The 12,912-nt window shown below is 39.9% G+C and overlaps 1 protein-coding gene across 1 annotated transcript in view; it reads left to right on the top strand.

Moving 5' to 3' along the window:
• NWD2 (NACHT and WD repeat domain containing 2) overlaps window positions 1-12,912 on the top strand; it is a 58,282-nt gene that overhangs the window by 19,076 nt on the left and 26,294 nt on the right. Inside the window, exons 2-3 of the mRNA XM_039347598.1 lie at window positions 2,811-2,899; window positions 11,075-11,191. Of these exons, the coding sequence (XP_039203532.1) occupies window positions 2,811-2,899; window positions 11,075-11,191 (206 nt within the window). The remainder of the gene's footprint in view (window positions 1-2,810; window positions 2,900-11,074; window positions 11,192-12,912) is intronic.

Here is a 12,912-nt window from a genome sequence, read left to right as displayed (position 1 = left end):
CGGGGTGCTTGTTTAGGAAAATACTCTTATTAAACAATGGACATGCTCAGATGAAACGTGTCTAAAGCAGCGGAACTAATTTGGAAAGCGGAGCCCCGATCAGCCTAAAATTATCTGTCTGCTAAACTATTGAGCTGTGAAACAATATGCTTGTATAGTAATTGTGACTACACGGCTCAGCTGAAGCCCCTGGTCTCCCCAAGAAGTACAGAAGATCACAAAAGGATCGTGTGACTTTGGGATACTGCAAGCATCATAAATATGAGTCAGTTGCGCAAAGCGTCTGAATTTTGATCACGTGACCGCGGTCACGAGTGAAAAATGGTCCTAAGTCATCGTTTTAGTGCCGTTGTAACTTCAAACAGTCGCTAAGTTAACTGTTCTATTGGTTGATTGCCCTCATTGTTAGGAAATTTCTCCTTTGTTCCAGGTTGCTTCTCTCCTTGGTTAGTTTCCATCCATTGTTTCCTGTCTTGCCTTTTGGTGCTTTGGAAAATAGTTTGACCTCCTCGTCTTTGTAGGAGCCCCTCAAATGTTGGAATGGTGCTATCATCTCTCCCCTAGTCCTGTTTTTCATTAGACTAGACCAGGGTTCTTCAAACTTGGCCCTTTTATGATTTGTGGACTTCAGGTCCCAGAATTCTGGGAGTTGAAGTCCACAAGTCATAAAAGAGCCATGTCTGAAGACCCCTGGACTAGACGTACCCAGTTCTTGTAACTGTTCTTCGTATGTTTTGGCCTCTAGTCCCTTAATCATCTTTATTGCTCTTCTCTGCACTCTTTCTAGAGTCTCAACATCTTTTTTATAATGTAGGGACCAGAACTGAATGCAGTACTCCAAGTGTGGACTTACTAAGGCTTTGCAAAGCAGGACTAGAACTTCACGTGATCTTGATTCTATTCCTCTATTAATGCAGCCTACGATTGCATTGGCTTTTTTGGCTGCTGCCCCACACTGCTAGTTCATATTTAAGTGACTGTCCACTAAGACTCCCAAGATCCCTTTCACATTGCTGGCATTAAGCCAAGTGTCACCTAGTCTATATTTATGCAGTTGGGTTTTCTTGTCTAAGCGTAAAGCCTTACTTTTATCTACGTTGATTTTCATTTTGTTAGATAGTGTTCAAGTCTGTCAAGATCTTTTTGGATCCTGAGCTTGTCTTCTGGGGTGTTGGCTATTCCTGCCAGCGTAGTGTGGTCTGTAAATTGGATGAGCTTCCCTTCAATGTCCTCATCTAGATCATTTATGAAGATATGGAAGAGTAATGGGCCTCAGACAGAAGACAGGAAGGTGAGGGGGAGTGAGCTAAGCACCCATTCAGAGATTGAGAATCGATTTTTTAATAAACAAACAAAAAAAACATTGCCGGATAGATAGATAGATAGATAGATAGATAGATAGATAGATAGATAGATAGATAGATAGATAGATAGATAGATAGATAGATAAGATAGATAGGTAAGTAGAAAGGTAGATAGAAAAATAGATGATAGACATAGGTAGGTAGGTAGGTAGGTAGATAGGTAGATAGGTATGATAGAAAGATAGATGATAGATAGATAGATAGATAGATAGATAGATAGATAGATAGATAGATAGATAGGTAAGTAGAAAGGTAGATAGAAAAATAGATGATAGAAAGACAGATGATAGGTAGGTAGGTAGATAGGTAGATAGGTATGATAGAAAGATAGATGATAGATAGATAGATAGATAGATAGATAGATAGACAGACAGACAGACAGACAGACAGACAGACAGACAGACAAGATGGATGGATAGAGAGATAGATACAGACAGACAGACAGACAGACAGACAGACAGACAGAAGAATGATAAATATATTGAGAGATGATAGAGATGATAGACAAACAGACATAATGATAGATGAGAGAGATGAGAAAGATGATAGATGATAGACACAGAGACAGACATAATAGATAGATAGATAAGGTAGGTAGGTAGATAGGTAGATGACAGAAAGATAGATGATGGATGGATGGATGGATGGATGGATAGATAGATAGATAGATAGATAGATAGATAGATAGATAGATAGATAGGCAGATAGATAGGCAGGCCGGCAGGCAGGCAGAAAAGAAAAGAAAAAGAAAGAAAGGAAAGAAAAGAAAGAAAGAAAAGAAAGAAAGAAAGATGAGAGTTTATGTTCATAAGTTTAATATAATTCTTGTGTACATGTGCACTGTGAACTAGCAGTAGGAAGCCACAAGAATTTAGACAAGGAAGTCCTTTTTTATATATATTATGTTATATTGTTCTGATGTTGTTATGTTATACTGTCTTATTCCTGAGGTAAATCCATCAAAGAGCAAGCAGGCTGGACTGTAAAAAAAAAAAAGAAAAGAAAACATGCTGAATTATTGCTTCAACTCTTTCCTGCAAAGTTTGGAACTGTTCAAAATATATATTCTTTAAATGTCACGTTGAATTATTGTTACAGTCAGAGGCTTCAAGGATTTTTTTTATGATGGCTTGATTGCTGCTGGTCTTATCTTTCCAGAGCTCCTGCTAACTAAAAAAAAAAAAATCCAAACTCAGTGTCGTGTATAAACATTATGCTGAATTAATGCCATAAGTGCTCGACTAAATTTGGATAAATGTCAGAGTAAGTGTTTCTGTTCAACAAGCTATTCCCTGGGGCACAGAATCAGATTCCTGCCTCACGCTTGTGTTCCCAATTTTTAAAATGAGGCTTCTCTTCCACATAAAACTGCAGAGCTATAAATACAGACGGTTGCGACCACGTTTTGTTCATTTATTTCTATTTTTTCGCCCTTCTCGCTTACAGATACCGTCGCAGAAAGGAACGCATTACGAGAACACGTGTACCCCAAGCTGCGGGAATTCTGCAGAGAAAACTATGGGATGGAATTCCAGGTAGCGTTTCCTACGTTCCAAATTTTTTAAGCCGGGATGCTGGTTAGCTTGCTAAACGGAAATCTGTTCATCGTCTGTCCGGTGGGGGTTAGAGAATCCCACCGATATCCACAGGGTGCCACTGTACAGATGATCCTCAGCATATGACCACAATTGAGCCCAAAATTTATGTCACTAAGTGAGGCAGGCGTTCAGTGAGTTTTGTTCCATTTGATGGCTTTTCTTGCCAGTTTTCTTAAGCCAATTGCTGCAGGTGTTGAATTAGGAACAGGAGCCCCAAAGTGAACAATACTGCAGTTGTCAGAAGATTGTAAAAGGGGATGACGTGACAATGCATCCGTCCTAAATGTGAGTCAGTTGTCAATCAACCGAATGTAAGTCACATGACCACAGTATACCGCAAGGGTCAAAAGTGTGAAAATAGTCTCTTTTTTCCCCGTGCCGTTGTAACTTCAAACAGTCACTAAGTGAACAGTTGAAAGTCAAGGACTACCTCTATAAGTCAAGGATGACCTTTTTTGTATTCATCGTTGGGATATCCGTGCTCCCAGTTTGAGGGAAAGTATGATGGAACAATAACGGTAAATTGGATTTTTTTCCCCAAAGTTGCCTTCAGTTGGTTCTCTTCTGCAATGAAATACAGTATAGCATACATTCCCCTGCCCAAGCAGGGGGTTGGTCTAGAAGACCTCCAAGGTCCCTTCCAGCTCTATTCTATTCTAAACATAGAGGGTATGTACAACATTTGTTTTTGGGTTATAATGCTAAACGCACGCCCACTTAATCCATATGTGAGCGCGAATGTTGTGTTTTGGCTGCTGTCTCCATGGTACTAAACTCAAAATTACCCTCACAGCAGGAAGTTGTAGTCTAACAAAACAAAACAGCCTGTGTGGCATCCTCAAAAGCTTTCACAACCAGGCATAATTAGGTGCCACTATTGTTTTATCCATGTTTGTCTCGCTAGTTCCCCCGTGTTGTTATCGCCTTCAAACCAAGAGTCGCCCTTAACTTAAGAGTGGCGTTTTATTGATCTTGTGGTGCCGGATGTAGAGTTGTGTGCACTGTGATATCTTTTGATTATTCACCAAGTCCTAGGTGAGGGCTTAAGGTTTAGCCCAGTTCATTGATGTCTGCCAATCTGTCTGCAGGTGTCAATCACCACCATTTTAGCAATAAAGACTCTTGACTCCAATGTCATCCACCATTTTAGCAATAAAGACTCTTGACTCCAATGTCATCCACCATTTTAGCAATAAAGACTCTTGACTCTAATGTCAATAAAAGGAGCAACATTGACAGCTTCTTTGCAAAACAGGCCATTTTGGCATAATTTTACACACAATCATGGGGGAGAAGAAGGATGGGAGGAATAATTGGGATATGTTCTCTTTTCATGCAGCGCTATGTGGGCATATTCAATCAGGCATCCAATCAGTTCAGTGGTCAAAAATATTGAATTGCAATGATGTGATTATGCCTGGCACATGAAAAATCAAAAGTAGGACAGCAATAGGCCAGCTTATGCTAAAGGCAGGTCTTTCTTGTGTAAGTTACTTTATTTTTTTAAAGGTCAACTGATTTTTATTTTTATTTTTTGAGTTTCAGAAAGCAAAGGCTCCTGTTAAATACTGGTTTTTTGAGAGTTATTTTTAAAAGAAATAGCTCAGTTTAAAGATAAACACACACAGGGTAAAACTGCAGTTAGAGGTATGGTGGCTATTCCTATTATTGAATGACAAATGTTGCATTTCTAAATTCAGAATTGAGAGCAAAGATTCACTATCTTTTCTTGACAGATTTTTTTTTTTTACTAAATCTTGACAAGGTTTCAGTGGATACTGCCAAACTGGATTAAATCATAGCCTTTCCCTTAGGGAATTCTTGAAATCACCATTTTTGCAAGGCTGGAAGAGATATTTATTCTTTTTTTTTGTTTTGTTTTCAAAAAATAACTCCCAGGATTTATTAGGGGGAAGCTACAAAATTCATATAGTCTTGATACTGTATAGATGAACTCAACAGGTTTCAGCAAATGATATAACAGAAAGATAGACAGACAGACAGATAGATAGATAGATAGATAGATAGATAGATAGATAGATAGACAGACAGACAGACAGACAGACAGACAGACAGACAGACAGACAGATGTAGGGATAGATAGATGTAGAGATAGAGATAGATAGATAGATAGATAGATAGATAGATAGATAGATAGATAGATAGATAGATAGATAGATAGATAGATAAGATAGATAGATGTTTTCTGAGGTTTTGTTCATATTAGTAAAGTTGGAAGGGACCTTGGAGGTCATCTAGTCCAACCCCCTGCTCGGGCAGGAAACCCTACACCATTTCGGACAAATGGCTGTCCAGTCTCTTCTTAAAAACTTCCAGTGTTGGAGCATTTATTGCTTCTGGAGGCAGGCTGTTCCACTGATTAATTGTTCTCACTGTCAGGAAGTTTCTCCTTAGTTCTAGGTTGCTTCTCTCCTTGATTAGTTTCCACCCGTTGCTTCTTGTCCTGCCTTCAGGTGCTTTGGAAAATAGCTTAATTCCCTCTTCTTTATGGCAGCCCCTGAGATATTGGAATACTGCTATCATGTCCCCCCTTGTCCTTCTCTTCGTTAAACTAGACACGGGTGTTTGTATGTAGATCTTTGGTTATTCGGGTTTTCTCCCGCGTAAAATTGGAAGTGTCTTGGCGATGTTTTGGCGAAGTCCCATTCCTCATCTTCAGGCTGGTGTTTTCGGCTTCGTGCTTCTAGGAGCTAGAGAGAGAGAGAGAGAGAGAGAGAGAGAGATGATATGAGGGAGGGAGGGAGGGAGGGAGGGAGGAAGAGAGGGAGAGGAAGAGAGAGAGAGAGATAAATAAATAAATAACAACTCTGAAAAGGGTCACCACCATCCCAGGCTTATCCATGTCTTGGTTACCAACAGCAGGCTGACTCCCCCATGACTAAACATGGAGAAGGGTAGATTTATCATACGTCAATTTGGCACTGGCGGTGCAGTGGCTTAGCGGTTAAGATGCTGGGCTTGCCAACCGGAAAGTTGGCAGTTCAAGAGCCGAGCACTGTGTGATAGGGTGAGCTTACGTTCCTTGCCTCAGCTCCTGCAGGCCTGCAAAGGCAAGTAGATAAATAGGGACCACTTCGGTGGGAAGGTGACCGCATTCCATGCGCCTCGGCATACCGTCATGCCAGCTGCGTGACCACAAAAAGTATCTTCAGAAAATGCTGCTTGCCTTGGCTAGGAAAAGGAGATGAGGACCATCCATTAGACTGGACAGAGAGAGAGAAAAATAGCTTTTTTTTTTTTTTTACTCACTTGGCATTTAATACCACTAGGTAGAGACCAGCTCCACCAAGGATCCCATGGCCTAACTAAGCATCGCTTTAAGCGTCTTCATCCCTACATTCTCCCTTCATACATTCAATTGCTAATATCATTTTTTCAAGCTTTTAGGTGGCAATGCAAGGCTTGTTCAATCTCCATTCAGTTCAGCAGAGCTTTCTTTTTTTCTTTTCTTTTTTTTCTCAGCGGACATATATAGAAGTAAACTGTTAAAGCATTACCCAAGTGACAGAAGGCTCGTTGTACGTGTTTGAAACCTATTCCTAACTGAAATGTTTCCTTTTATGATTCATTGAATAGGACACCGTGGGTACCAAATGAATGATAACACGGTGCAAGCACTTGTAACGCTGTTAAGCTTTCCCCGAAGAGTCTGCTTCGTTCATCTTTCCACTTCTCTATTCTTAATGCTACGGACCACAGGAACCATTAGTTCCTGCACCCTGAAAACCTTTAGGGTTAATTTCACATTGTGTCCAAATACCTAAAGTGGTTTTTTCAAACCTGCAATTCAAAAAGACAGCACAGAACCCCAAAATATAGAAGAGAAGAGAAGAGAAGAGAAGAGAAGAGAAGAGAAGAGAGAATGGAATGAAATAGAATAGAATAGAATAGAATAGAATAGAATAGAATAGAATAGAATAGAATAGAATAGAATAGAATAGAATAGAATAGAATAGAATAGAAAATAAGGACTAAGAAATAACAAGAAAAGAGAAGAGAAGAGAAGAAATAGGAAGAGGAAATAAGAATAGAATAGAATAGAATAGCAATAGGAATAGGAATAGGAATAGGAACAGAATAGAAAAGGAATAGAATAGAAAATATAGAATAGAATAGAATAGAATAGAATAGAATAGAATAGAATAGAATAGAATAGAATAGAATAGAAAATATAGAATAGAATAGAATAGAATAGAATAGAATAGAATAGAATAGAATAATAGAGTTGGAAGGGACCTTGGAGGTCATCTAGTTCAACCCCCTGCTCAGGTAGGAAACCCTATACTTTTTCAGACAAATAGCTGTCCACTTTCTTCTTAAAAACTTCCAGTGTTGGAGCATTTGCCGCTTCTGGAGGCAAGGAGTTCCACTGGTTAATTGTTCTCACTGTCAGGAAATTTCTCCTTAGTTCTAGGTTGCTTCTCTCCTTGGTTAGTTTCCATCTATCTTGGCCTAATGATGGCTTCATTAGATTTTTCTCCTTTAAATACCCTCAACTTACAACCACAATGGAGCCCAACATTTCTGTTACTAAGTGAGACATTTGTTAAGTGAGTTTTGCTCAATTTGACAACCTTGCTGGCCGCCATTCTTAAGCGAATCGCTGCCGTTGTTAAGCTAGTCGCCCCGTTGTTAAGTGAAATGGGCTTCCTCCATTGACTTGGCTTGTCAGAAGGTCGCACAAGGGGGAATCACGTGACCCCAGGACACGGCAACCGTCGTAAATGTGAGTCATTTGCCGAGTGCCTGAATTTTTGATCATGTCACCATGGGGATGCTGCAACGGCCGTTAAGCGTGAAAAACTGTCATGTCACTTCTTTTTTCCAGTGCCGGGTTTAACTTTGGATGGTCACTAAACAAGTGCTGTAAATTGAGGACTCCCTGTAGTCCTTTTCCATGTGGGTAGTCCTCAGCGTACAACTTTTAACAACCGTTCAAAGTTACGAGCAGAGCCCTCTCAAAATCTATTTCGGACCATTGTTTTTTGTTGTTGTTGTTGTTGTTGTTGTTGTTTGAAGTTTTTGCAGTCACATAACCCTACTTACAGCATACTAAAAAGCAGAGACATCACCCTGCCAACAAAAGTGCGTATAGTCCAGGCCATGGTTTTCCCAATTGCAATGTATGGCTGTGAAAGTTGGACCATAAGAAAGGCTGAGCGCCAAAGAATTGAGGCCTTTGAACTATGGTGCTGGAGAAGACTCCTGCGAGTCCCTTGGACTGCAAGGCAATCAAACCGGTCAGTTCTATTGGAGATCAACCCTGACTGCTCTTTAGAAGGCCAGATCCTGAAGATGAAACTCAAGGACTTTGGCCACCTAATGAGAAAGAAAGACTCACTGGTGAAGAGCCTGATGCTGGGAAAGATGGAGGGCAAGAGAAGAAGGGGACGACAGAGAATGAGATGGCTGGATGGAATCACTGAAGCAGTAGGTGTGAACTTAAATAGACTCCAGAAGATGGTAGAGGACAGGAAGACCTGGAGGAACATTGTCCATGGGGCCGCAATGGGTCGGACACGACTTCGCAATTAACAGTAACAACAACCCTACTTAGGGCACTTGACAACCCCTTTAATGTGAAGACCACTTGCAGTGTCTCACACGTTGTGAATGTGCAATGTTTTTTTGCAAGTTTCTGACGTTTGTTTCCGGTTTCCAGCAAAAAATAAAAATAAAACACCCATTGGGGAGAACTGATTCAGTTAATGACCGTGGTGTTTGCTTAACAACTGCCGTTAAAAAAAAAGTTGACGAAAAGGTCTGGGTCCCTCAGTGCCTCGTGACCCAAGTTTCAGGCCATAATTACGGATGACCTCCCACAACATAACCACCACAATGGCTTATGCTCATAATTCCAGGCTCAGTTACCGTCGTAAGTAGAGGACTCTCTGTAATATCCCCCGTGAGCTAAAAATGGTGTGAAATCACACTGCATTGCTTCATTTCTTTAAATAAACGTATTTCTTTTTTTTCTTTTCTTCAGTTTCCCCCCCCCCGCCCCCCGTGTGCGGTCTTACCGCTAAGATTATTCAGACTGGATCTGTAGGCACAAAAGAAAAATGTGAACAATTAAACATCTGCTATTTTAAAGGCTCAGTATTCTGGCAACCCAAACAACAAAATATTAAATAGTGAGATTTTTTTTAAAAATAGCACTCTGAATACATGACTACTGCTTGCTGTTGCGTGTCCAAGTTAGATAATTATTATGACGATTGGTTTGGTGTATAGAGATTCTTTTTTTTTTTTTTTTGCCTTTTAGTACTGTCCATGGGGTTTTCATGGGAAAGATACTGGAGTGGATCCCTTCTCCAGTGGATCACATCTTGTCAGAACTCTCTGCTATGACCTGTCCGTCTTGAGTGGCCCTGCACGGCATAGCTTATAGCTTCATTGAGTTACACAAGCCCCTTCGCCACGACAAGGCAGTAATCCATAAAGGGGTTATATAAACCAGTCAGTCCTAGAAGAGATCAACCCCAACTGCTCTTGAGAAGGCCAGATCCTGAAGCTGAAACTCAAGTACTTTGGCCACCTAATGAGAAGGAAGGACTCACTGGAGAAGAGCCTGATGCTGGGAAAGATGGAGGGCGATAGAAGAAGGGGACGACAGAGAATGAGATGGCTGGAGGGAGTCACTGAAGCAGTAGGTGTGAACTTAAATGGACTTCAGAAGATGGTAGAGGACAGGAAGACCTGGAGGAACGTTGTCCATGGGGTCGCGATGGGTCGGACACGACTTTGCAATTAACAACAACAACAACATAGAGATTCTCTGTAAAATTGGAGACGGGATTCACTTCTCCTGTCACAATGCATCCTTTGCTGTCCTCCACCGTACCTCAATAATAAAATGAAGTGAATATAAGTGAATATAAGAATATATAAGAAGCAAGTTTAAACATTAAGGAACTGCTGTCGTATTCACAGTTGTTGGGGCTGATACTGGTCTAAAGTAGAGGTGTCCAGCCATACAACTTTAAGATTTGTGGGTTTCAACTCCCAGAATTCCCCTGACTGGATAGAAGGATGGATGGAGATGAGAGAGAGAAAGGGGGAGGGAGGGAGGGGGAGAGAGAAAGAGATGATGGATGGATGGATGGATGGATGGATGGATGGATGGATGGATGGATGAGAGAGAGAGAAGATAGATAGATAGATAGATAGATAGATAGATAGATAGATAGATAGATAGATAGATACTGTAGATAGATACTGTAAACAGATAGATAGATAGATAGATAGATAGATAGATAGATAGATAGATACTGTAGATAGATAGATACTGTAGATAGATAGATAGATAGATAGATGATAGATAGATAGATAGACAGAGAGAGAGAGAGAGAGAGAAGATGGATAGATAGATAGATAGATAGATAGATAGATAGACAGACAGACAGACAGACAGAAGAATGATAAATATATTGAGAGAGATAATAGATAGACAAACAGACATAATAAAGGATAATAAATATATCAAGAGAGAGATGATACATAGAGGATAGATAGAGATGATAAATAGACAAAGTGACATAATGATAGATGAGAGAGAGATGAGTGATAGATAATAGATAGATAGACAGACAGACAGACAGACATAATGATAGATGATAGAGAGATGATAGAGATGAAAGAGAGAATGATGAGAGATGATAGAGATGATATAGAGATAGATAGATAGATAGATAGATAGATAGATAGATAGATAGATAGATAGATAGATAGATAGATAGATAGTAGATAGACAGACAGAAATTTGTAAGTTATTCTTAAAGCCTGTTGCATTATTTCTCTCTTCTGATGTATCATAAGTACTAACCAAGCTTGTTTGGAAAGAGTGACCCTTGGAATTAAAAGTACTCCCATTAGTCATGAGTCTTAATAATTATAACGCTCCACATGAGCTTCTCAGAGGTGGCCTTCCGTGTTGACAGAATTGATCTTTTGTTACTGTCCATAAACCCTCATTTTCTTAAACTATTGCTTTTAGTGTGTGTTTTTTTAAATGTTGAGTTACAGCCTGAATTGTTATTCGTGAGATAATACTAGATATAAGTATTATAATATTATTTCTTTTCTTTCTAGGTCATTGATCTATACTGGGGAGTGGACCCCGAAGAGTGGGACAGTCCAGACCTTCAAAAGACGCGTATGAGGCTCTTAGAAGATTGTCTGAAAACATCAGCAGGTCCATGTTTTGTTGTGGGTATAAAATAACGTTTTACTTCATCAATCTCGTCTTTTTAATGTCGCGGTACATCCTTTTCTTCAGGATGCCTATCTCCTAAGAGATTTTGATGTTGTTGTGGGGAAGATTCCAGAGATGCATCTCAATATTTTGTATAATATTTCATCATTATCATCATCATCATTTCTACATTGCAAATCAGGAGATGGACAGATTGGGTTAAGAAGTGATTTGTCTAAAATATCTGATACATTCCTGTTTAGAAGGACATCTCAGAAATAATTTTAGCCTAATCTGTTTGCTCCCCTGCATATATTTTATTTTAATTTCATTTTATTATTTTATTTTATTTCACTTCATTTTATTTTATTTTTCAGAACAGAGATTCTCTTATTTCTACAAGAGTCTATAAGACACACTCTGTGTGTGTGTGTGTGTGTGTGTTCCTCTCTGTCTCTGTGTCTGTCTGTCTCTCTCTTTCTCTGTCTCTTTCTCTCTCTCTATCTTTGTGTGTGTGTGTTTTTCTCTGTCTGTCTGTCTATCTGTGTGTGTGTGTGTCTGTCTCTCTTTCTCTGTCTCTCTCTGTCTCTCTGTGTGTGTGTGTCTGTCTGTCTCTTTGTCTCTCTTTCTCTGTCTGTCTGTCTCTCTCTGTGTCTGTCTCTCTTTCTCTCTGTCTGTCTCTGTCTCTGTGTGTGTATGTGTATGTGTCTGTCTGTCTCTGTGTCTGTCTATCTCTTTTTCTCTTTCTCTGTCTCTCTCTTTCTCTTTGTCTCTCTCTGTGTCTGTCTCTCTCTTTCTCTGTCTCTCTCTGTGTCTGTTTGTCTGTCTCTCTCTCTGTCTTGCAAAAATAGCTAACTCATTATCTTCAGACAATATTGATCTTTTCTGATTAAGGGGAAACTTTGCAGAATTCTTCCAACTTTGCCTTGCTTTTCCTAAATAGGCTAAGAGAAACAATATAAGCTTGTAACATTGAAAAAGAAAAGATGGTGCAGTAAGGTCCTTGGTGCTCTCTAAGCTTGGTGGTTTCCTTGCAGACGTTTCATTATCAAAGACGTTACAACATCAGTGCTGGCCCACTCATCAGAGCATTGATGACACTACATAGTAAGGTGATGAAACACCTGCAAAAAAAAAAAAGCACCAAGCTTAGAGAGAATCAAGGTTTCCACAGACCTCATTTTTCTCTCCACACTCCAGAAGACAGGCTTAAGATACAGAAGGATCTGGACAGACTTGAACATTGGGCACTATCTAACCAAATGAAATTCAATGGTGAAAAAAGCAAGGTTCTACATTTAGGCAAGAAAAACCAAATGTACAGGTATAGTATAGGGGGTACCTTGCTCAATAGTAGTAACTGTGAGAGGGATCTCGGAGTCCTAGTGGACAATCACTTAAATATGAGCCAGCAGTGTGCTGTAGCTGCCAAAAAGGCCAACACAGTGCTAGGCTGCATTAACAGAGGGATAGAATCAAGATCGTGTGAAGTGTTAATACCACTTTACAAGGCCACACTTGGAATACTGCATCCAGTTTTGGTCACCGCGATGTAAAAAAGATGTTGAGACTCTAGAAAGAGTATAGAGAAGAGCAACAAAGATGATTAGGGGACTGGAGGCTAAAGCATATAAGGAAAGGTTGATGGAATTGGTTGTGTCTAGTTTAATGAACAGAAGGACGAGGGGGGACATGATAGCAGTCTTCCAATATCTCAGGGACTGCCCCAAAGAGG

Source organism: Crotalus tigris, unplaced genomic scaffold (assembly GCF_016545835.1).
Source record: "Crotalus tigris isolate CLP2741 ecotype Arizona unplaced genomic scaffold, ASM1654583v1 scf7180000017559.9942113025:1136094, whole genome shotgun sequence".
Taxonomy (NCBI): Eukaryota; Metazoa; Chordata; class Lepidosauria; order Squamata; family Viperidae; genus Crotalus; species Crotalus tigris.
The sequence above is the reverse complement of the archived record's forward strand: the minus strand, read 5'-3'. Positions and strand labels throughout refer to the sequence as shown.